Raw genomic sequence first — 26,272 nt, forward strand, 5'->3', positions numbered from 1 at the left:
AGACCATCATGCACTGCAGAATCCTTCTGGCTATTGATACGAAGGATATCGCCACACACATCAACACGCCAGAGGACATACTGACTTGAACTTGGAGCTCTGCTGGGAGTTGACCTCATATTTCGATTTTTGAATTCGGCTTTGCCACTAAAATCATAATAAACACTGACGGCAAAAATGTTGTGTTCTTGTCATTATTGTTATGCTGATTAATAATAATAATATAGAGGTTCCCCCACAGTTTCAATTTGAAGAACCCCAACACGATCTTTCAGGAAGCTTTTCTTTTTAGAGTGTCCCGCCTGCTTTAAACAAAGTGTGTCTGTTCATGCGTGTGTGACACAGGTTTGTGAATACGTATGTATGAATAAGAATGTACGGCACAGAAAGACTCTTTGAATGTGAGTCAATGTGTGTGTGTGTCACAGAGAAAAAGGGAAACAGAGGGAGAGACAGAGAGAGCAAGCGAGAGAGACAAGGGGAGAGGCAAGAAGAGAGACAAGGAGACAGGGAGTAAGAGAGAGAATTAGAGAGAGAGAGAGAGAGAGAGAATCTGTGTTTCCTAATCCTTGCCTGTCTCAGCTCTTGTGTGCCGGGCTTACGTCCCAGAGATTATTGCATGTGGCTCACCTCAAAGTCTTCAGATTGGCTCTGTCAACACACACTCAGGTTTAACATCCCCTCTTACTAATGCAGCAACAAATCTCCCATCCCCAAACACATGATCCACACCCCAGCTCCTTACTCACGCCAACCAGTCACAGCCGTTCGAGTACTGTTTTGTAAAATGTTATTCCTTTTAAAGTAAATGTTGAGTGAAAATCTCACTTTTAAAAGTTCATAATGTTGTTGACTCGTCCTACACAAAAAAAAGGGGGGGGGGTTCTACCTGGAAACAAAATGGTTCTCGCTGGAACCAAAAAGGGTTCTCCAAAGGGTTCTCCTGTGGGGACAGCCCCCCCCCAAAAAATGTAGGTTCTAGATAGCAGCTTTTTTTCAAAGTGTATACTCCTATTTGTGGCAAAAGCATGAATTGGGGAAAAAATACTTTAAAAAAACCCACCTTAAACTTGTATCTCCAACAGACCGTTTCAACGATGCTTTCTATTTCCTCATAGAACTTGATGTCATGTTGGCTCTTTGTCTGAGCTGGCCAAACAGCGGTCTTATCACGTTCATATTTTCTATGACCGGTATTCGCCCACACCATTCTGTTGTTGGGATACGCCCACGCCATTCTGTTGTTGGGGTACGCCCACGCCATTCCAACACAGAAAAGCTGGTTTTTAACATCATTTCAACATATTGTAATCCATTATAGGTCATATTTCATAGAAATCTTGAAGCACTGGACAGTTCCTTTGACCTTTATTTAAACAGGTTATTCCTCCATGAGAAAAACAAAATGCCCAGGATACAATGGCACAATGGTGCTGTGTCCATTTGGATGACCAACATTCAATGTGACTTCCTTTATGTACATACAGTACGGCTAAGGGGTTTATCATCTGGTGTGGGGGTACAGCATTGTACAGTACAGTAGAGTGACTCAGGCTATTGCTATTTCCTGTTTCTCTAACTGAAGAGTCTGGGCAAACGAAGACAAATGTTGACATGCCTCGACCATATGATGATTGATAGCAATGATCGCGCGGAGACTCTGACATGCTAATTCATCATTGGAGATAATAGGGACAGTGAGAGACCACAGCTGAAGTCTGGATCTCTGGATATGGGGGCCCCTGCAGCTGTTATAGACATGGTGTGAATCCCAAATGGCTCCCTATTCCCTATGAAGTGCATTACTTAAATAGGGAATATAGGGAGCAATTCTGGACGCATCCCATTTCTAGAACAGCTGCAAGAGAGTGTAGTGAGGTCTCTTGCTAAAGACTTCCGAGGAGTAGGAACTTGTGCCAGAAACTAAAAGCACACCAGAAGTTCTGGGGGTAAACTGAGGGGAAGGAATGTGAGATAATGCACTCAAAAAGGGGAGCAAAAGTGCTCTGAGGTTCACGGTAAGGTGAACGCTCCCTCAACGACACACACACACACACACACACACACACACACACACACACACACACGCACGCAAGCTAGCTTGTCCATACACACAAACCTGTACACATACACGCACACACATACACACACAGTGAGGGCGTGTGGTGTGTTAACGTTCTGCGTTCCCCCTCTCACCGTGAGGTCTGGGCCCCTGACCGTGCACAACCACTTGAGTTAAAACAGAATACAGAGGAACAACAACAGCCTCGTCATCGCCATGGCGATCACATCAATTATTGACCAGTGCCAGCCTGCTGCGTCTCCTTTTACCCTCCACTAGTGGCAGGGGTCACATAGAAAGAGGGAGGAAGGGAGAGAGAGAGAGAGAGAGAGTGCATACCCCCAGGGTCCCCTCAGGCACAACAGTACGGGTCCCACTACAGAAATTTGTCACGTTCCTCCTATGCACACTTCCTCTACTCTGCAATCCCTCTACTCCTCTCTCCGTCCCTGTTTCTCCCCTTTGTTTCTCTCTTTCTTTAATCTCAATCTCTTTTCCCTCTCTTTCTTCTGTCCCTGTCTCTGTCAGAATCAATGGAGCGAGGGAAGAGAGCGAGAGATTGCGAAATAAGTGTGTGCGGTAGGGGAATAGCAGGCCTGTTGTTCATGTTGCTCTCTCAATATAGATGTGATTGACAGGGCTCCCAAGGGGCGCAGCGGTCTAAGGCACTGCATCTCAGTGCAAGAGGTGTCACTACAACCCTGGTTTGATTCCAGGCTGTATCAAACCGGCTGTGATTGGGAGTCCCGTAGGGCGGCGCACAATTGGCCCAGCGTCGTCTAGGTTAGGGTTTGGCCGGGGTAGGCCGTCATTGCAAATAAGAATTGACTTGCCTAGTTAAATAAAGGTTAAATAAATAAAAAATTGGTAAACTATAACCCTCCACTTGCTCGGTTTCTAGGCCCATATGGAGCAATTGTAAAAATCTTCCTATACAAGTTAAAGCACAAACCGTGCCTTATTTAATTCAAACACAAACTGTGAAATACTTTTTGGAAATAAACATCCCAGGTTGGTTGACATTGCCTCAACATCATAGTACACGTTCAGTGTTTACCCCCTTCGGATGACAAAGAGAGCCGTTCTATGTTTTAGCTGGTGATCCTGGGACAGCTATAACAGAGTCAAGGCCCAGGTTATTGGAGTCAGAGACATTAAACCCACATGGCTGACGTCAGAGCTCTGGCGAAAGCCGAACACTCCACAGACACATGTGCAAAAGAGACATTTTCACTAAATCCAATAAGCTACGGTGAAGCAGTACGCACTTTGTTTGTCCCTATTTTTTCCCCCCAAACTTTTTCTTATCTGAGCATAACCAGAAACAGACTGGTTTTACACAGAGTTGTTTCAGTAGGGAAATGTAGCTAAGGCACAGACACATTTTTCGGGGCGCTTATAATTGACCAGCAAGACGTGCCGCACTTATAATGATCAATATTTCGTTTCTCATCCGCTGTGCCTAAGCGAGACTGTAATAGATCAATCTCATTTGATGTTCTCTAAGAACTAACCAAATTAAGGCAATGAAACTGAGAGCAACCACAGACTCCATCTCTCCCAGTGCCCAGTTCACATAGCATTGTCCCACACCACAAGCCCATTATCTGTTCTGGTTTAATCCTAATTGAAAAAACATGGGATCACTTCTCCCTTCCAGAATCCAGGAATGACTGAGACAGGAAATGTTTCTACAGATACTTTATCTTTCAGCTGAGTCACAGGAAAGTAAAAGGGACAGTTTGTGGCCGACATGCGTGGGTTCCTCACGGAAATGTTCAACCTTAACCAGAACCCCTCCAATTTAGGAGAACTGACAAGAAATACAGAGTGAGTAAGGGAGGGGTAAACAGACAGACGCCAACCAGATCTATCTCCTTTCACCTTGTAGTGGTTGATGTCGCCCACACCAACAAAAAAAAATCACATTCAAGCAAGTCCACAGATCTCCAAAGGCAAGCCCATGACATGGGTTTAAACTCACTGACCCAGAAGCCTTGCAGTCTCTCTCTCTCTTGTCTTCTCAGCTAACTTTCCTCCAGAGCAACGCCGAGCAATCGCCTTGGGTCTTGATTTACACCACTTGACAGAGTGCGGTGCCGAGCCCATTCATCATCTGCATCTTATTCCCTGTTTGATCCCAAGCTTAAGGACAACAACGTCCAGACTCAAGGAAAATGGTTGCAAATGCCAGAGCCCACGTGCGCTTGCGAGCAGGAGTTGTGACAGAGAGAGATTTCAATTTTGTGCTGATATGGGCTATACATTTAAAAATAAATTATAAATATAGTTTAATTATTAATTGTTCTATCATGATGGAACGGTTCCCCAACCCTATATCCTAGACACCCAACTGAGCAACCCAAAAACTAAGGAGAAGTCCTTATCTGTTTTATGTGCCTACTGTAAGTAGCCTATATGCAGCCAAGAAAGAAAGATAAACACGGTCAGAGACATACAAGAGCAGCACTGCCCCCTCAAGAGTCTGAGCCTGCCTGGCAGGGTTGGTCCAACAAAGCCAAAGCCCCCAGGTGGGTGAGCATAATATACAATACATTTTTCAAAGCTGCTAATGAGAACCTTGACAAACTTGTACCTAGCTGGTGGGAATTCCGGTGGGGTGACCCCACCCAGGTAGTGGCAGTGTTAGCAACGCTAGCTGCAGTAACCCATGGGGTTGTGGTCACACACGGACAATCAGAGAGGGGGGAAATGATTGTGGCCCTGGTGTTACAAAATAATCAAAGGTCTGACTGCACAGAGATGCTTGGGAAGATGCTCACAATGGGGGACCAGCGTGTGTGTGTTTCAGGGGAAGTGGGTGTATCTGAGCTCCATCAGTTAGGACTTGAGATTGGTTAATCAAATCTCCCCATTCTTGCTAAATGTTGAATGCATTCTCTAACAGCTACAACTGTATATGCCTTTGCATGTCAAGTCCTTTCTCGAGTTGGGCTCGGGGATGGAACAACTGTTGAACATCTGAGCTTGTGGTTGTTTGTGGGGGAAGGGTGGGGAGTGTGTGTGTGTGTGTGTGTGTGTCCTACAACTGTTGCTATGGGGTAATGATGTTAGGAACAACATAGGATGAATCACATGAATTGTTTGCCAAAATAATAATTGTTTGCCGAAAATCTAATTTTTGTTATGCCAAATCCTGGATATACGTAAGTAACAATCCATCTTCTGAACTGCCTACATTGTTACACATATTATTAGTTTGTTGTGGACATAAATGAAGATATGCAAAACTTTTTAAGAAATATATTTTTTTATGAAAATAATTGTATACAATGCAATCGAGGTGAGGGTGTTGTAAATGCTTTAATGCATTAATCTACTTCTGTTCTGTGAGTGGCACTGTGTGCTCTTTACAATGTATGGGTCCCTATCACTCAAAGGCCCTAGAATCCAGATGGACAGGGTTGGTCTGCCAGTCGCAGGGACGACAACCCAACTTGGGATGAGGGGAAGTTTTAACGAGTGGAATAGTGGAGAACAATTAGAGGTTTACTCAGTAGCAGTGCCAAATATCATGGTAAAGCTATTTGGACACGCAATCATTATGGTACTTTTTAATGATAAGTTTACAAACATACAGTGCATTCAGAAAGTTGTCAGACCCCTTGACTTTATCTACATTTTGTTACATTACAGCCTTGTTCTAAAATGGCTTAAATACATGTTTCCCTCATCAATCTACACACAATACTCCATAATGATAAAGCAAAAACAGGTTTTTAGAAATTTAGCAAATGTATAAAAATAAAAAAACAGAAATACCTTTTTCGTTGTCATTATGGGGTATTGTGTGTAGATTGATGAGGGGATTTTAATTTTTTTTAAATCCATTTTAAAATAAGGCTGTAATGTAACAAAATGTGGAAAAAGTCAAGAGGTCTGAATACTTCCCGGATGCACTGTATATAGCAGTGCAGATAATAGCAGATAATAACAAAAGACAATCAGTATTTACCTGGCTAGAAGAGAAGGAATTTGATATCTATTGTTGAAAAAATAGTGATGGGGGAGGGGGGGTGAAATATACTTCTCCCATGGGCAAAGAAACTCAAAAGGGGTTTAATTAATTAACAATAATTTTGATCCGAGTGTGCAAATTGTCCAAACAGATCTGCAAGATAGATGGATTATTTAAAATGTTATTGGACCATAAACAGATTTGGATCATTAATCTATACAGTCCAAATAATGATGATCCACGTTTCTTTGAAAATATACATAAAATAATTTATCAAGTCTACAAGCAATACAATACTCTATTATTATGCTGGGAGATTCTAATACAGTTTTAAATACCTCAATGGACCATAAAGGGAATTACAGTACAAACTATCACCCTCATGACACATATCATGGATATATTGGAACTTGTGGATATGGAGGCTTAAATATCCTGGCTCAGTAAGATATACATGGCGGAGGCTCAATCAAGCTAGTTGTCTTGACTACTTCCTTATGTCATTTTCGCTGGCACCAAAAGTGTAAAATAAGTGTTGATTGGGGACAGAATGTGGACACCCCATAAAATAATTGATATATATATATATTCATCTTAAAAAATGTCCATGTGGGGAGGATATTGGAAAATAACTGTGAGATCTTATATAGAGAGGTGTGTGTCTTTCCAAATCATGCCCAATCAATTGAATTCACCACAGGTGGACTCCAATCAAGTTGTAGAAACATCAAGGATGATCAATGGAAACAGAATGCACCTAGCTCAATTTCGAGTCTCATAGCAAAGGGTCTGAATACTTATGTAAATAAGGTATTTCTGTTTTTTATTTATTTTGAATACACTTGCAAAAATGTCTAAATGGGGTACTTTGTCATTATGGGGTATTGCGTGTAGATTGATGAGGATTGTTATTTTATTGAATCCATTTTAGAATAAAGCTGTAAACATCACAACATTTGGAAATAGTGACCGGGTAGGGTATGAATACTTTCAGAAATCACTGTAGATATTTTTTTTTAAATATATATAAATGGAGGATTGGAAATGATGCAGACAGTTACATTGATGGAAGCCACAATCTATCTGTAATATTAAAGCTGATCTACTGATGTGACTGCACAGCCTTTATGGAGCTGACTTGAAACCAATGCCCCCCACACATGTATTTATTAGAATTTTAGTTGAACCTTTATTTAACTAGGCAATTCAGTTAAGAACAAATTCTTATTTACAATGACGGCCTACCCTTAACTCAGACGACGCTGGGCCAATTGTGAGCCGCCCTATGGGACTCCCAATCACGGCCGGTTGTGATACCGCCTGGAGTCGAACCAAATCATCATAATAGCACAACAACACCATGGCGGCCATTTTAGCTCCTTACAAAAACATGCAAATTCTCTTCACGCTACGGACCATGACAAAGAGAGGCTAACGACATCCAGTGTATGTGCCAGATTGTTCACCTTTCTACATCTCTTTTTCCCCCCACCAGACTGGTTTGTCATGGTGAAAATAAAATCATCATTCGGGAGTAACAACATTAAAACATCAAAATGGAGCAGGGTGGAAATATGTACATTATTCATTTGGCTTCAAGAGAGAGAGACAGGCAGTCACACCTAATGAGAGGCCAGCACTTTGAAGTGGAGAGAACCCAGAGTGAGGCGAAGGGAATGAATTAAGTACTGCCGTGAGACACATTCAATGTTTGTGGATGATTTCTAGACGGCTTTCTTTCTCTACCCAGTGTCCTTATAACTAGGACCCTGACATTTGATGGCTTATGATCTAGAATACCTAATTGTATGTGGAGGAGTGACTGGTTCTGAGCTAGTTTTGAAACATTGAGGAAAGTTGCAATGCCATTGCCGACTGGGCAGTTCTATTCGAGGCTGCTCTGTTCTGCCTGTCAGGCCCAGTCATGACCAGGGTTGGGTAGGTTACTTTCTAAATGTAATCCGTTACAGTCCGACATTTTAATCAGTAACATCATTTTTGGATTACCAAAACTCAATATTGTAATTTGATTGCTTTCATTTACTATTTGATTACTTTCCCCTTAACAGGCATTAGAAGAAGCCAAAAATGAATATTACCAATTGAAAGACATCTATTGGCAAGGATTAATCTATGTTAGATTTGACATAAATGTATGTTGCATTTGACTTTATGGGTTGGTTATGTAGGCTTCTAACCCCTTGCTATCTACTACAGATAATAGTAGGATTAGGCTATAGCTTTACATTAAAAACCAAAGTCTGTCATATTTCCAATCATTCCAAATAATTTACCCAACTGATCTTCAAGAATAGGACATAAATATGGAAATACAGAATAGCCAAATTGTTTTACCTGAGCAGCATAACCCAAAAACAAAGGAGTTATTAGCCTACTCTGTTGTTTATTCTTTGGTAGTCGTGGAGGACTGATTGGGCTCATTGCTTCAAGTTGTAAAATAAATGCTGCTCTCATGGAATGGCATGCTTTGTGCACTACCGAAAATAGCTTTTTGCATGTGACAAATGTATGCCCTATGCTGCGTTTGTTATAGGTCTTTTGTTTAGGTTTTTGTTGGTGACACTTTGATATCGATAATTTGCAGCTCTTTAAGTCTTTCAAAAGTGTGCAAGTGTCACGATCGTCGTCGAGGAAATGACCGGACCAAGGTGCAGGAGTGGAAAGTGTACATTCTTTTATTTTAAATGTCGCCAACAAAACAATTTACAACAAAACGAACGTGAAGCTCTGTAAGGCTATACATGCCACTAACAAAGACAACAACCCACTTTGAGAAAAGGAAAAAAGGCTGCCTAAGTATGATTTCCAATCAGAGACAACGATAGACAGCTGTCCCTGATTGAGTATCATACAAGGCCCAAAAACAAAGAACCAGAAAGCATAGACTTTCCCACCCGAGTCACACCCTGACCAAACAAACAGAGAATAAAAGGATCTCTACGATCAGAGCGTGACAGCAAGTTTGATCATGTGTCCATTACACCTATTGTTTTTCATTTTTTAATCATCACAATTTAAAAAGAGCAATAAAATCCCCACTCGTGGTCTTCTTAAATTAAACGTGTTTTTGGTAGAATGGAACACAATACCACAGAGGAGTTTAGAAGGGAGGAAACACAGAGATGTCCAATTATTTTTGATTCTATGGGAGGACCTGACTCTATGGGAGGAACTCCCTCAAATGTTTTATTCCATAGGCTGGGATCCGTACTATGCAGCTGTTGCAAGAGCGCATTTGTCACTGGCTGTCCACTGGTCGCAAAAACAGCAGCTTAAATTCTTTTCACTTCAAACATTATTGGGTTAAAATACACATATACATTTGTGAACAGCCATCCACAACAACCACAATCCATAAGGCGCAAATAGCTAAATGAGAGAGCAGCAGTGGGATTCACATCAATGCACTATGTAGATATCAATAATAAGTGATATCCGTATCGCTGAAGACTACACCACTGCTGTCGTCCTTACCTCCAAGCCTTTATTCAAGTCGGATAATCTTTGGATGCCGACAGCAGTCGCACCATTGGAAGACATAGTTTAGTTTGCACTGTAGCCTACAAATGCCTATTCCTGCTCTTTTCCCGAGATCCCATCTGCTGTGTCGTCATAGTGGTCTCTGACCCAAAAACGATCTTTTGGTATTTGTTTCATTAGTCCATTGTTGATATCGTCCCAAAATGTTTTGCACGTCAGCAATCAAGTTTTCAAGATACGCAACTTTCAAAATACAGAAATCTGGCCCGGGTGACGCATTTTTGAAAGTTACAACTTGATTGCTGATAAACATTTTGGGAATATATCAACAACGAATGAATCAATGAAACAAATATTTTTTTAAAAGTGGGTTTTGGGTGGACTTCTCCTTTAAACTTGAGCCTTTTTTTCAATGCTGATTTGAAAGTAATTGAGAAAGGTGTCAATTTTTGGGGGCGGAAACATCCTTTCTGAATTTCAAAAGTGATCCGAGAAGTAATCATCTCGTTTTTCAAAATTATCTGTAATCTGATGACAATATTGTTGCTGGTAAAGTAATGGATTAAAGTTACAGTATTTTTTTGTAATCCGTTACACGTAACGGATTACATGCAATACACTGGCCTGTCCTGTGTCACGATGACATACTATCTGTCCAAAGAGATGCCAACTCTCACGCCCGCTGAGGTTTCGTCTTTCTTCCACTCTGTTCTGTCTGTACTCAGTGCCACGGTGTCTTCTGAGAAGCACAGCAACGAGATAAATCAACCCACGGCCCTTTAACCCGCATGCAACTGTATTGATATGTGGACAGGGCTAAACGCACACGTAAACAAACAGACACACAGCCTTTTGATCCTACCTCCAGAGGGAGCTCTCCAGAACCTTGCTGGAGTCACCGTGGTAGTACTTGGTCAGGATGAGGATAACCTGAGGAAGAGGAGAGATGAAGGGTGAGTCACAATTGTACAACAGAGTTGGAACCGGTTTCACAGATGGCATGGTAAGTGTCGCAAAAGTAACAGTATTTGGTTTGATTCAAATGGATTAAAAAGGTGTTTTTCAATTTCAAAATGATTTTCCTTGTCTTTGGGGAATTCTGCTTCCTGGCCCTTCTACTGATTATGCTAAGATTTGTTTGAGGGAGCGCAGAGAGACTATTACCCTATAGAAATAGCTGTCTTGTTTGCCTCTTTAATTTTAGAAGGAAATGTTTACAGAGTGCTACCCTCCCACTACCCCCACGCAAGCCAAATGATGTGTTTTGTTTAATGCTGAGTATAATTTCAGGACATGCTTCAAATGTGAACCCCTTTTATTATTATAATCAAGTACAAGTGCTGAACATCAGGTTTTGGGGGAAGAAAAGCCACCTTTAATATACAACTCAACAGAAACCTCTAAAATCTATTATTCATAGAACCAGGGCATCTTGGTCAAATGTTAAAAAACAACAACTGTGAGTTTGTGTGTATGTGTGTGCGTGTCCCACTACTTCATTCATCTTTCATATTTTCTGAGGACTCCCCGGGTTTTGACAGCAGTGTGTGGCCTGATGGGAGTGCGTTGAAATGGCGAGAGGTCGGTGCAGGAGGGTCAGGGAGTGCAGTTAGTCCTGGGGGTTTGATTGGAAGGTTGGCGCAGTGAGGTGTTAGGAGCCAGGGAAGAAGAGACTGGGGCTTGGAGAAGCTGATTGGCCAAGGGCCCTGGCCTGAAGCAGAGGCAGTAGTCCGTTTAGCTTTTATAACATGTTTGACCATAATAGAGTTATAACAATCCTTGAGGTCAACATAAACCCTAGAATACAGCTATACCACACAACTGGCAAAGACTACTGGGTGAAAACAAGTGTGGGTGGTCTCTGAAAAAGAAGTGGGCAAGGGGCCACAAATTACTTTAGGTTGTGAACCTCTAATGGATTCCTTTGTCAGATAAAATGAAAGTGATGTTGTTCTCTTAACCTCTTTTGATAAGACACTTGGCCGCAGGCCAAACTATTTCCCACAAATATGTTTTAATCCAGTGAAAACATTTGGCCTAGCCCCTCACAAACCTTTAGCAGGGCCCCAGGCACAAGCGTTGCCCCCTCGTGCCAGGGAAGAGCAGTGCAGCAAAGGGCATTTTAGTCCAAGAGGACAACAGTCCTCTTGACGGAGGCTGAACCCTCTGGAGGCTGAGCTAGTCTTTAAAGCCCACAGTGGGACTCGGGAGAGGGTTACATTATCCTGCACAACCCAGAAATGGTCATTCAGAGCTCCACATCTGTGGAACACTGAATGTACTTTGAGAGTAGCTCCAAGCCCCTGCCCACAAAACCGAGCCAATTTCTATCAAAAGTACTATTTTGAGTCTCAAGACACATTTTCTCAAAGCGACTCAAGCTCAAAGTTCTATCCCTGGGGTAGCTTGGGCTTCTGAAGATGCTTTGAGACCAGTGGAACAGAACCGATGACAATCGCCCGAGCAGTCAACTGCCAAACTCGATAACAGCCATCATACTGTAACTATAATACTAAATATATCCACGTCACCAAATAATTGATTCAAACACACTGTTTTGCAATATAGGTCTACAGTAGCCTCAGCAGCACGCCTATAGGGAGGTCAGAGGCCTGGCCGTGTGGTGCCAGGACAACAACCTCTCCCTCAACGTGATCAAGACAAAGGAGATGATTGTGAACTACAGGAAAAAGAGGACCGAGCACGCCCCCATTCTCATCGACGGGCTTTAGTGGAGCAGGTTGAGAGCTTCAAGTTCCTTGGTGTCCACATCACCAACAAACTAACATGGTCCAAGCACACCAAGACAGTCATGAAGAGGGCACTACAAAACCTATTCCCCCTCAGGAGACTGAAAATATTTTGCATGGGTCCTCAGCTCCACCATCGAGAGCATCACTGCCCGGTATGGCAATTGCTCGGTCTCCGACCGCCATCCAGGACCTCTATACCAGGCGGTGTTAGAGCAAGACCCTAAAAATTGTCAAAGACTCCAGCCATCCTAGTCATAGACTATTCTCTCTGCTACTGCAAGGCAAGTGGTATCGGAGCGCCAAGTCTAGGTCCAAGAGGATTCTAAACAGCTTCTACCCCCAAGCCATAAGACTCCATGAACATCTAATCAAATGGCTACCTTTATGCATTGACCCCCTCTTTTATACTGCTGCTACTCTGTTATTATCTATGCATAGTCACTTTAACTCTACCGACATGCACATATTACCTCAATTACCTCGACTAACTGGTGCCCCCGCACACTGACTCTATGCCGGTACCCCCTGTATTTAGCCGCAATATTGTTATTTTACTGCTGTGTAATGGCAGATTTCCTCTTCGTCTGAAGAGGAGTAGGGATCAGACCAAGATGCAGCGTGGTAAGTGTTCATGACGATTTATTAAAAACGAACTGAACACTGAAATACAAAACAATAAACGGTGTGATGAAACCGAAAACCGAAACAGTACCGTGTGCCGACAAACACTCACACGGAAACAAACACCCACAAACCAACAGTGAAACCCAGGCTACCTAAGTATGATTCTCAATCAGAGACAACTAACGACACCTGCCTCTGATTGAGAACCATACTAGGCTGAACACAAAAACCAACATAGAAAGACAAACATAGACTGCCCACCCCAACTCACGCCCTGACCATACTAAAACAAAGGAAAAAAAAACAGAACTATGGTCAGAACGTGACATGCTATTCTTTAATTATTTGTTACTTTTATTTCTTATTCTTATTTATTTTTTAGGTATTTGCATTGTTGGTTAAGGGCTGGTAAGTAAGCATTTCACTGTAAGGTACCTGTTGTACCTGTTGTATTTGGTGCATGTGACGAAAACAATTTGATTTGTGCTTACTTTCTGTTACTTTTGGATCACTTTCCCCTTAAGAGTCATCAGAAGAAGACAAACGCGTTTGGTGTGTCATCATAGTGGTCTCTGACATGTGGTCAAACTCGCTCAGGTGGAGCCAAACTTCAACTTGCGCCTTTTTTCAATGTTAAGTTGAATGTCAAAACAGAAAGGTGTCATAATATATTTTTTCACCAACATCCTTAATCCTTTATTATTTGTTACTTTTATTTCTTATTCTTAAATATATATTTTTTTATTTTATTTTTTTTAACTGCATTGTTGGTTAGGGCTTGTAAAGTAAGCATTTCACTGTAAGGTACCTGTTGTACCTGTTGTATTCGGCGCATGTGACAAATACATTGTGATTTGATTTGATTACAGCCCTAGAAGATGCAGTGGCGGAAACAAGCTCCTACAGTTTTACACAGTTAATGCAAAAATAATTGTACAAGTTATATATTTTATTGTCACATTCACCAGATAGGTGCAGTCAGTGACAGTGGTTGTTTCGGGGTCAGCCATACTAGTACGACGCATCTGGAGCAAATTAGGGTGAAGTGTCTTGCTCAAGGGCATATCGACAGATTTTTCACCTATTTGGTTCAGGTATTCACACCAGCAACCTTTCAGTTACTGGCCCAATGCTCTAACCACTAGGCTACCTGCTTCTCTAAAAGGAAAAAAGATGAGGACCATCCTCCTCAGTGAATTTCATGACAATTTTAATAGTGAAACATTCAGAAAGCTATACTTTCTAGGTAAAACTCTACTAAATATATTCACATTTCACCAAATAATTGATATAAACACACTGTTTTGCAATGAAGGTCTACAGTAGCCTCAGCAGCACTCTGTAGGGTAGCACCTTGGTGTAGCTGAAGGACAGATGGGTACATTGACTTCAGAACAAAACCTAGGAGGCTCATGGTTCTCACCCCCTTCCATAGACTTACACAGTAATTATGACAACTTCCGGAGGACGTCCTCCAATCTATCAGAGCTTTTACAGCATGAACTGACATGTTGTCCACCAAATCAAAGGATCAGAGAAGGAATCTAGTACTGAAACCATAAGCTACAGCTAGCTAGCACTGCAGTGCATAACATGTGGTGGAAGTTAACTCAAAGAGAGAGAAAAACAATATGAAACAGTTTTGAACAAATTAATTTCCTGCAAAATTAAGGAGAGGCAAGAGAGAGAAAGAGAGTTAGCTATATATATATATATAAAAAACTTTCACTACCTAGTTTAGCCTACTCAAACACTTGGCTCAAACATTCAACACTGGAACTCTTCCAAGTCAAGGCAAGCTTTTGGTAGTGAAGACATCAACACTATGAAACAACACATATCGAATCATGTAGTAACCAAAAAAGTGTTAGACACATCAAAATATATTTTATATTTGAGATTCTTCAAAGTAGCCACCCTTTGCCTTGATGACAGCTTTGCACACTCTTGGCATTCTCTCAACCAGCTTCATGAGGAAGTCACCTGGAATGCATTTCAATTAACATTTCATTTCAATGTGCCTTGTTAAAAGTTAATTTGTGGATTTTCTTTCCTTCTTAAAGCGTTGATCAGTTCTGTTGTGACAAGGTAGGGGTGGTACACAGAAGATAGCCCTATTTTGAAAAAGACCAAGTCCATATTATGGCAAGAACAGCTCAAATAAGCAAAGAGAAATTACAGTCAATCCATTACTTTAAGACATGAAGGTCAGTTGATGCGGACAATTTCAAGAACTTTGAAAGTTTCTTCAAGTGCAGTTGCAAAAACCATCAAGCACTCTGATGAAACTGGCTCTCATGAGGACCGCCACAGGAAAGGAAGAACCACAATTACCTCTGCTGCAGAGGACAAGTTCATTAGAGTTACCAGACTCAGAAATTGCAGCTGAAATAAATGCTTCACAGAGTTCAAGTAACAGACACATCTCAGCATCAAATGTTCAGAGGAGACTCTGGGAATCCGGCCATCATGGTCAAATTGCTGCAAAGAAACCACTACTAAAGGACACCAATAATAAGAAGAGACTTGCTTGGGCCAAGAAACACGAGAAATGGATATCAGACCGATAGAAATCTCTCCTTTGGTCTGATGAGACCAAATGTAAGATTTTTGGTTTCAACCGCTGTGTCTTTCAGAGACACAGAGAAGGTGAACGGATGATCTCCGCATGTGTGGTTCCCACCATGAAGCATGGAGGAGGAGGTGTGATGGTGCGGGGGTGCTTTGCTGGTGACACTGTCTGTGATTTATTTAGAATTCAATGCACACAACCAGCATGGCTACCATAGCATTCTGCAGCAATATCCCATCTGGTTTGCGCATAGTGGGACTATCATTTGTTTTTCAACAGGACAATAACCTCCAGGCTGTGTAAGGGCTATTCGACCAAGAAGGAGAGTGATGGAGTGCTGCAACAGATGACCTGGCCTCCATAATCACCCGACCTCAACCCAATTGAGATGGTTTGGGATGAGTTGGACTGCAGAGTGAAGGAAAAGGAGCCAACAAGTGCTCAGCGTATGTGGAAACTCCTTCAAATCTGTTGGTTTCCAGGTGAAGCTGGTTGAGAAAATGCCAAGAGTGTGCAAAAGCTGTCATCAAGGCAAAGGGTGGCTATTTGAAGAAAATATGAAAATATTTACCCTTTTTTTGGTTACTACATGATTCCATATGTGTTATTTCATCGTTCTGATGTCTTCACTGTTATTCTGCAATGTAGAACATAGTCAAAATAAAGAAAAACCCTTGAATGAGTAGGTGTGTCCAAACTTTTGACTGGTCCCGTACGTTGCAAACCTTCATTCAAGGCTAGGTTGTAGAAACCTCATGATGGGTACAGGAAAAATGTGAGTAGTAGCCTAAAACCTATCGATGTTACATTGAGCTGGGTGAATGGAATATGAATGACAGACATCCAATATGCTGTAATAGGAATAAGGCCGTGCTCATACCATTTTTTTATCATCCTCCTTCATCTTAAACGGCACCGACCACCACAGCTCCCCACAGATGAAGAATTGGAAATCAGAGATAATCTGAACTTCTACTCAAAGCCATTGAAGCATGTGAAACCAGGCAGGGTCTTGTGTGACATCCTGCGACACAGTGAGCGAGCATATCCCTCCCCCCTTTGTCTGGCCGTGTGCCAGATGGCAACAGATTGTCCGCCTCTGGCACAGCTGCCCCTCTCTATCCACACAGCTCTAATGAGACACTCCGAGTGAGACCTAGGCCTATCTGACACTTTATCCAGCCAGAGATGGAGCGGAATGAAACACCAACGCTGACTTTATCTGCTATGCTGAACATCTGGACTTTTGGTGTTGCCACCAATAGTTTTTTTTTTTTTTCAAGTTTTAATTGGCCTGCCCCGGTGAGGTCAATTTTAGTTTACTGACAAGTTTAGGTGTGGATGGAGGGAGAGAAGAGTAGTGGAGAGGTGGGGGACTGGCACAGGAGAGAAGGAAGGAGTCTAGGGAGAACAGGTGGCTGATTTGGTGGCTGATCTGGTCAGTCATTTTCCTCATTGTGCAAAACTCTCAATTTAACGTGAAAAAAATGCATAGGAAGACAACTTAATATGGGGGAGCCTGTCAGCGTTCACCACTTATACAAGAGATACTAAATCAGAATTAAAATGGATTTAATGGCATAAAGTACAATTTGTAGATATAGCCAAAGCAGTATAATAGTAATAATAATAATAATAATCGTGTATCCTATGTTATCTCATGTAAAACAGGGCTGGCTAGTAAAGGTCTCCTCTCAGGAGAGCGTGATGCTTTTTAACATGCCTCGGCTGGTGTCCACCGGACCTGGCACAACCACATATGTGTCCCTGTTTGCAATAGACAGCCTTGGAAAAAATACGGATTGCATCAAATAGGATCCCGGACACGTCCTGTGAAATATGAAAAACTAGAGAAGGAGAGCTCAAGTGCTTCTCTCTCTTTCTCTCCACTGAGCCGACAGAGATTCAGGCCTGCGTCTTTCATCTGCTTGTCAACATTCCCGTGGTTTTGTATCCAACCAGCCCATAAAGCGCTGTGGCTCCAGAGAAACCCTGCACCACACTGTTCTGTGGTCCTATCCACGTGTTGCACTGGTTTGAGAATGAGTTTGAGACTGAGTTCTGCAAGATGGGAAAATGAATCACCCTGGGGAGGAGGGAGCGTTCTGTTGGCAGTGGTGTACCTACCCTCCCTGACAAAATTGCTGGATTACTGGAGAAGCGTTATCCCACCGCGGCCACCAACGGGCGCTGGCCGGAGCCCGAGACTGTAGCTTGGCAGGCCCCTACAGCTTATTTGACTGAGAGGCAAAGTTTGCCACTCCTTAAAGGTCGTAGCAGAGTATTAATCTTAAGAATTATCTTCCTGTTGTTAGAAACAGCAGTATGTGGAAAGTTGACTACAATAACATACAAAAAAATGAATATATAGATATGTATATATATACTAAAAGCCTACATAGATCTGCAAATATATTGACACGAGTGGCATTAAGTCATATGGCTCCTTTTGGAATGAACTACGACAGAAAAACATTGTGTGGGGCATTGTATTGATTCAAACTGCAAACTGAAAGGGAGTTTGTATTGAACTAATTGACCATGCAAGAATGGCTTGGCTCGAAGACTGGCTTGGCTAGAAGACTGGCTTGGCTAGAAGACTGGCTTGGCTGGCAGACTGGCTTGGCTCGAAGACTGGCTTGGCTGGAAGACTGGCTTGGCTAGAAGACTGGCTTGGCTAGAAGACTGGCTTGGCTGGCAGACTGGCTTGGCTAGAAGACTGGCTTGGCTCATTTCCACAACTCTATCTCCTGTTCACTATTACTATTCTATTTGTTAGATCAGTATAAACAGTACGCTCTTTTAAAAAAAAGTTTCGAAAAGGTATTTTTGGCTGTCCCCATAGGAGCGACCCCTCCGGGTTCCATGTAGAACCCTCTGTGGAAAGGGTTCTACATGGAACCAAAAAACTGTTCTACCTGGAACCAAAAGGGTTATTCAAAGACTTCTCCTATGGGGACAGCCAAAGAACCCTTTTCGGTTCTAGATAACACCTTATTTTCTAAGAGTGTAGAAAGCACTAGAAACTGCAAGCATTTGGCATGGCGAGCTTAATTCTCTTCCACAGCGTCCATGCAACCATGCGGCAACATTGAAGCGGTCTGATGGTGACACACTGTGGGAATGTTGTTTGTCAGCCCGTGGATGGCATTTACTAGGGAAAAGTCAACTGAGCAGTTAGGATTCATGAATAACTACACACAAATTACACAAGCCCCCATTGAGCCTTTACGCCGCGACACAGTCGACCGTGAACTCTGGCTCCACATCACCATCTCGTCATTTGTCCTCATGACATTCCGCTACACTGAGAGACTCAATGAAAAGCTAGCAATCCGGTTTCGAGGAGAGAGGAGAGTTTGGCGAAAGAAAAGAAAAAGAAAGAGGGTGGGGTTAAAGAGAGACGAGAGGAGCGTTAGAGTTTGAGAGAAAGAATGTGGTCATTCATTTTTAAAGCAAAAACAGTGAAATACAATTACTGTATCAGAGTGTATGACCCCCCCCCCCCCCCTTGAGGCAAACACATTCTCCAGAAAACAGACCACACACAGATGAGCAATTCATCACAGTCTGGGAAAATGAAGAGGAATACATTTTGGTCTATTTTTCAAAAAATTGAACCCCAATTGATTTTCACAAGGCACAAAGTGTGCAAAAATAACATTCCCAGCCAATTCAATTTGAGAGATGTCTTCACTCTGCCTCCTCTTAACAAGCATACTCTCTCTCTCTCTCTCTCTCTCTCTATACCATTGATAATCAGACCCCATAATAATCTGGGTATGATTAATAACAGTAATCAGACCCCGAGCGATCATGTCTGGTTGAACACGTTTCTGCACGGATCTCAACCCCCCTCCCTCCCCTTCCCTTGCACCAGGCAGTGACCCACACACGCTGCCATTTTAACGGTTGTTCCAGACGGCGACCGCTCATTAAACTGCTCCGGCAGAAAGGGAGAAGGCAATTACATGGACCTGTGGGTTCTGCTGGCCCTACAGTCCAAAGAATTACAAAGGAACCTCTACTATACTGACCCTTACACACACACGGCAGACTCCATCCAGTTAGACCGAGGTATTCAGCACTCGACTGGCTGGTTCCCACTGGTTCCTACAGTATTTATTTATCTGTCATGGTATAGTATTCTTGTATTTGACTCTCTTCTGCTGTCTTTTTCATATTACTTCTATATTACTGTTTTTGTCCTCCTTTTGTGTCTGTGTCTCTCAACTCTACCTCGTTGTGTCTGGTCTTTGTTTTCTCTTACTTTTCATGCTATGTAAGCCTCTCTTCCTCGCTCGCTCGCTCCCTCCTTCTTTTCTTGTCTCTTTCTCCTGCTTTCCGTGACACATATCTGATTCATGTCTGTAATTAGGGTCTCGTCCAGTCATTAGTCTGTTTATGTAGTCGAGACGACCTAGAAAAAACCTGAACATAACAAGGCATGCGGAGACGCACACAAACGCACGCATCCATCCACCCATGCAAAGCGGTGATTTTCTTTTTCCATTTGTAATCCCTCACCTGAATTAAACCTTATCAAACGGCAGGGGTGAGGTAGAAGTAAGCTCTTCGAAACAACCAAACAGCTCAGTTCATAGCTGATACTTTAGTGCACATAAAACACACACTTCATAAAAACACTAACATACACGACCATTCAAAAGTTTTGGGTCACTTAGAAATGTCCTTGTTTTTGAAAGAAAAGCACATTTTTTGTCCAATAAAATAACAACATATTGATCAGAAATACAGTGTAGACATTGTTAATGTTGTAAATGACTATTGTAGCTGGAAACGGCAGATTTTTTATGGAATATCTACATAGGCGTACAGAGGCCCATTATCAGCAACCATCACTCCTGTGTTCCAATGGTACGTTGTGTTAGCTAATCTAAGTTTATCATTTTAAAAGGCTATTTTATCATTAGAAAACCCTTTTGCAATTATGTTAGCACAGCTGAAAAATATTGTTCTGATTAAAGAAGCAATAAAACTGGCCGTCTTTAGACTAGTTGAGTATCTGGAGCATCAGCACTTGTGGGTTCGATTACAGGCTCAAAATGGCCTGAAACAAAGACCTTTCTTCTGAAACTATTACTCTATTCTTGTTCTGAGAAATGAAGGCTACTCCATGCGAGAAATTGTCAAGAAACTGAAGATCTTGTACAACGCTGTGTACTACTCCCTTCACAGAACAGCATAAACTGGCTCTAACCAGAATAGAAAGAGGAGTGGGAGGCCCGGTGCACAACTGAGCAAGAGGTACATTAGAGTACATTAGAGTACATCAGAGTGTATAGTTTGAGAAACAGACACAAGTCCTCAATTGGCAGATTCATTTAATAGTACACTCAAAACACCAGTCTCAACATCAACAGTGAAGAGGCAACTCTGGGATGCTGGCCTGTATTTCTGATCAATTTTATGTTATTTTAATGGACAAAAAAATAGCTTTTCTTTCAAAAACAAGGACATTTCTAATTCACCCCAAACTTTTGAACAGTAGTGTAGACCAAAACTGATGTATAACAACACTGGTGTATTCCCAGGGAAGTGCAGTGCTGATAGAGGCTGCTGGAGATGGACTGACAGTCTTAAAAGGTTTAAAGGGCCAGCAGGATTGAGACTGAAACCTCAAAGGTACAGAGAGCGGGAGAGTGAGAGGGAGAGGGAGAGTGAGAGGGAGAGGGAGAGGGAGAGGGAGAGAGAGAGAGATGAAAGGAAGGATAGATGGAGAAAGAGGTAAAAAGAGAAATCCCTGAAGCTCTGATAAGTAGTCTCATCTCATTGACCGAGTGATCGATATGGCTCAACCATGGCCCAGGGATTACTGCTGGCCCCCTGGTCCTTAGATCTGTCCATCGATTTGACCTCCATAGGGGGAGGCTTAGTGGACTACTGACAGAGGGTGGAGGGTGAGCTCCGCTGAGGATGGAGCCAAGCCCAGAGGTGATGGGTTCTTGGATGTCCTTATTTGGACATACATTGGGAATGAGGGGTGAGGGGAGCGCCCTGGCGATTGAACCAAGCCTGCAGGGTCTTGATGTTGGGTGGTTCAAGTCCTTGCCTGAACATTGAAGCTATGACGCAAATATAGAGTATGATGCTCAGAGCTTGGTGGTGTACTGTTGTTGCATTTATTCTGGAGTGAAACCATGTGATCTGCAAGCTTTGCCTAAACTACAAAAATAATAATTTGACTGTTTCAGTTGTGTGAGCAACAAGGACAAAATGGGGACAAAAATAGAGCATAACGCTCCCACATGCCAAAAAGTGGATATGCCCAAAAATATCTCTATGAACACACGCAATCTGTGATGTTGCCGTCACTTCCAGGACAGTACTGTAGTTCCGCTGCCACACCTCAAACTCGATCGACCTTGATCCTCTCTACCAGCAGACAGCCAGTCAGTCCATGTGAAAGACAACAGAGTACACAGAGAAGGAGCAGGGGCAGGAGTAAAATATTTGCTCTGTCGTTCTTTCATCCTTCCCTCTGTGGCTGATCAAAGACCACGCCATCCCTCCCCATCCAGCCAGACGGTCTCGTTCCGATGAGTTTCATTCCGAAATTCACAATCAAATCTTTCCAGATAGGTAAAAACGCAAGGGTGGGGATTCGGAGGCAGACTGAGAGCCCACCTGTGAAGAAGCAAAGGGGCGGAACCATCAAGTGTGTGCGCGCGTGTGTGTGTGTTTTGTGTCTCTGCCTGTGTGTGCGTGCACCCAACATCATAGCACCTTGGGTAGATGCCAAAGGACACGACGTAACACACTGCCTATAGGAACGTGCATGATCATCTGTGGTTCAAAATGGTGAGTGCTTTTTTTCTGGCAGTTGGAAAGGAAAGCAGAGTCCTACCCCGACCCAGACAGCATCCCATTTAGTGCATACAGCTGCTAGCACCAGGCTGAACAGCTGTCCCCATAGGATTACCATGATCCCTGCTTCACAGTCATTCACCCTCTGTCATTTTTTCCCATTCTTGCCCCTTTAACACCCCTCCTATCGCTTTTACATCTCTCTCTGCATTTCCCCTCTGTCTCTAACACCCCTCCTCTCTCTCTCTCTCTTTCCATTTTTGTTCCATCTCAAGCTCTTTTTTTGCTCTCTCGCTCACCTTCTGTGTGTCCTTTCTCTCTCCCTCCACCTCTGGTTGATTTTCACAGGCCCTCTCTCTCTCTCCTTCTTTCTCCCCTCCCTCCTCATTCATCCCTCTATTTTATGTCTCACTTCCTCCCTCTCGCCATGGAGCAAAAACATCTCCCTCTCTCCTCTATCAAAACCTTTATCATCAAAAATAGCTATTTACAGTGGGATGAGAGCGTTAGAGAGGAACTCAAAAAGTGGAACAGAGACAGGGCTCAGTGGTGAAGGGGGGCTCAATGACATGTTACACACAGTGAAGCGCTACCTCTCAGGATTTAATTTAGCCAAATGTATTCATAGAACTGTGGACTAATTACGGGAAAACAATACATTATTGAGCGAGTGTGTGTTTTTGCTTCCCCTCGAACCGGTTCAACAACAGTTTATCAAACATTTCGCGTCGTAGTTTGAAAATGAACTTTGGTAATTGAGTCGTAAAAAAAGATATACTTATTTGAACCCTTTTCAAGAGGGGGGGCGACCAGGTCGGGTCGCGATGAATCCATCCTGACTCTGCGCAGTGCGAGTGCTTAGCGATGGCATTTGGAGTTAATTGTATTTTCTTGTAGTGCAGCACTCAATTACCTGTCAACTGAAGCACAACGCTTCCTCAACAATGAACAAACAATCCAAAACAACCACCACCTCTTCCCTCAGACGCCCCCTTTCTCTCCCTCTTTTGCTCTCTCTCACTAACTTTCTCTCCTCAAGCACACTTCTTCATATTGAACCTTTATTTAACTAGGCAAGTCAGTTAAGAATAAATTCTTATTTACAATGACGGCCTACCCCTGCTAAACCTTAACCTGGACGACGCTGGGCCAATTGTGCACCGCCCTCTGGGACTCCCAATCACGTCTGGTTGTGATACAGCCTGGAATCGATCCAGGGTCTGTAGTGACAACTCTAGCACTGAGATGCAGTGCCTTAGACCGCTGTGCCACTCGGGAGCCTCCTCTTACTCTACCTCCTTCCCTCCTTTACCCTCACCTCCTCCCTCTTTCTCTCTCCCTCTCACCTGATCCATTCCACACTCAGCCTACCTACTCCAAACATTCTGCTCCAGCAGCTCCAATAAAGCTAAACCAAACCCCACTAAAAGCAACAACACAGCAGCAGCTCCCCTTTTAGGGGGCACAGTTGTTGTCGTAGCACATATCTGTCCAGAGCATATGAGTGGTGCTGTCAGGGCCTGGGGTGTTGTGACTAAACAGGCCCTACGGTGCCTGGTCATTTCCCAACGGTTTCCCTTCCAGCTGGGCACTAAAAGGCCCCTATTTAGTCTGAGAGAGAGACCAGGCTCTTGTCAAAAGCCATCAGCACCTCTCGGGCTAATAACCCTGCCCTACCTCTCTTCTCCTTTCTTGTGTCCCCTTCTCTCTCGCCTCTTTCCTCTCTTCTCCACCCGACTGGGGCCCTGGCCTTGCGTTAATGCATTTTCACACTTCATTTGGAAGAGGAGGAAGAGGCACACACCCAAACTCCAAAGTAAGCTTTCTCGAAACCTCCAAAGGAAAACTTAATTGACAAAATTCACTGACAGGCAGCCATTCTATCTTTCCTTCTCGCTTCCTCTTCATCCCCCCTTCATTCTCAACCTCCTTTAAAACTAGAAAAGCCTGGCCTCGAGGGACCCCCCTTCGAATTAATGCCACGTCTTTTGGACGTCTACATTCTAACAGTCTAATAAATACGATTCATATATGTTATCGCAAAAAATGACAATTTGGCTGTGTTTATGAAGGTCTTAGGTAACATTGGAATACGAAAGAAAATGCATTTTCCTTAGTTTATGTAACTGTAGGCTATGTGTACCAATTTGGAATTAATGTAATGGACATACATAAAATAGTCAAAATTGGTGAAGTGAAATGTAAAAAATAACTTGTTTCAAAAAACAAAAACAAAAAAACAAAACAAAAAATTCAATTAAAATTAAAAATATATTAAAATGGAAAAGTGGTGCATGCATGTGTATTCACCCACTTTGCTATGAAACCCCTAAATAAGATCTAGTGCAACCAATTACCCTCAGAAGTCACATAATTAGTTAAATAAAGTCCACCTGTGTGCAATCTAAGTGTCACATGATCTGTCACATGATCTCAGTATATATACACACATCAAGAAGCAAGCGACACCAAGAAGACCAAGGAGCTCTACAAACAGGTCAGGGACAAAGTTATGGAGAAGTACAGATCAGGTTGTGTTATAAAAAAAAACGAAACTTTGAACATCCCACGGAGCACCAATAAATCATTAATAAAATGGAAAGAATATGGCACCACAAAAAAAACTGCCTTGAGAGTGCCGCCCACCAAAACTCACGGACCAAGCAAGGAGGGCATTGATCAGAGAGGCAACAAAGAGACCAAAGATAACCCTGAAGGAGCTGCAAAGCTCCATAGTGGAGATTGGAGTATTTGTCCATTGGACCACTTTAGGCTGTACACTCCACAGAGCTGGGCTTTATGGAAGAGTGTCCAGAAAAAATACATTGCTTAAAGAAAAAAATAAGCAAACATGTTTGGTGTTCGCCAAAAGGCATGTGGGACACTCCCCAAACATATGGAAGAAGGTACTCTCGTCAGATGAGACTAAAATTTAGTTTTTTGGCCATCAAGGAAAACTCTATGTATGGCACAAAACCAACACCTCCCATCACCCCGAGAACACCATCCCCACAGTGAAACATGGTGGTGGCAGCATCATGCTGTGGGGATGTTTTTCATCGGCAGGGACTGGGAAACTGGTCAGAATTGAAGGAATGATGGATGGTGCTTAAATACAGGGAAATTCTTGAGGGAAACCTGTTTCAGTCTTCCAGAGATTTGAGACTAGGATGGAGGTTCACCTTCCAGCAGGACAATGACCCTAAGCATACTGCTAAAGCAACACTCGAGTGGTTTAAGGGAAAACATTTAAATGTCTTGGAATGGCCTACTCAAAGCCCCGACCTCAGAATCAAATCCCAGTGGGGGGTGAATAGTTATGCTCCAATTTTTTTGTCTTATTTCTTGTTTTTGTTTTACAATAAACAAATATCTGCATCTTCAAAGTGGTAGGCCTGTTGTGTAAATCATATGATACAACCCCCCCCAAAAAAATCTATTTTAATTCCAGGTTGTAAGTAAACAAAATAGGAATAATGCCAAGGGGTGTGAATACTTTCGCAAGGCACAGTAGTAGTCCGAAAAACTTGCTTGACCATGGTGTAGGTCATGCAACTTTTTGTTACATGCAATATGCTTTGTGAACGTCATCGGGCAGACGTGTCTCTACGGTTTTGTGATGGGAATTTATTTTGCCTCTGTATCGTTATTGTCAAGGCCTTAGGTCTAGATATCAGGTTATAGGGAACATAACGCAACTATCACAACACATAGGTTGTAATATGTTTGCTTTTTGTGGTTTGGCGTCCCCAGTGATTTTACCCACGCACCACTACTGTCCATCAATGCATTATATAAAATACGAGTGTGAATCATGCATAGAGATGGACATTCCTCTTTAGGATCAATAGACTGGTCGAAAATGAGCCAGCCCTTCACACCCAGGGCATCCGGCCATGCAAAACAAATTTGCCTAAAACGTTAGTGGTCAAAAACCATTCATCTTGGGGTGA

The 26,272-nt window shown here is 42.7% G+C and overlaps 1 protein-coding gene across 5 annotated transcripts in view; it reads right to left on the bottom strand.

Moving 5' to 3' along the window:
• Positions 1–26,272, bottom strand: part of LOC139416202 (VPS10 domain-containing receptor SorCS2-like) — a 337,490-nt gene that overhangs the window by 239,712 nt on the left and 71,506 nt on the right. For all 5 annotated transcript variants that reach the window (XM_071164599.1, XM_071164598.1, XM_071164596.1 and 2 more), the window contains exon 2: positions 10,405–10,472. In XM_071164599.1, coding sequence (XP_071020700.1) covers positions 10,405–10,472 — 68 coding nt within the window. The remainder of the gene's footprint in view (positions 1–10,404; positions 10,473–26,272) is intronic.

This window comes from Oncorhynchus clarkii, chromosome 9 (genome assembly GCF_045791955.1).
Source record: "Oncorhynchus clarkii lewisi isolate Uvic-CL-2024 chromosome 9, UVic_Ocla_1.0, whole genome shotgun sequence".
Lineage (NCBI taxonomy): Eukaryota > Metazoa > Chordata > Actinopteri > Salmoniformes > Salmonidae > Oncorhynchus > Oncorhynchus clarkii.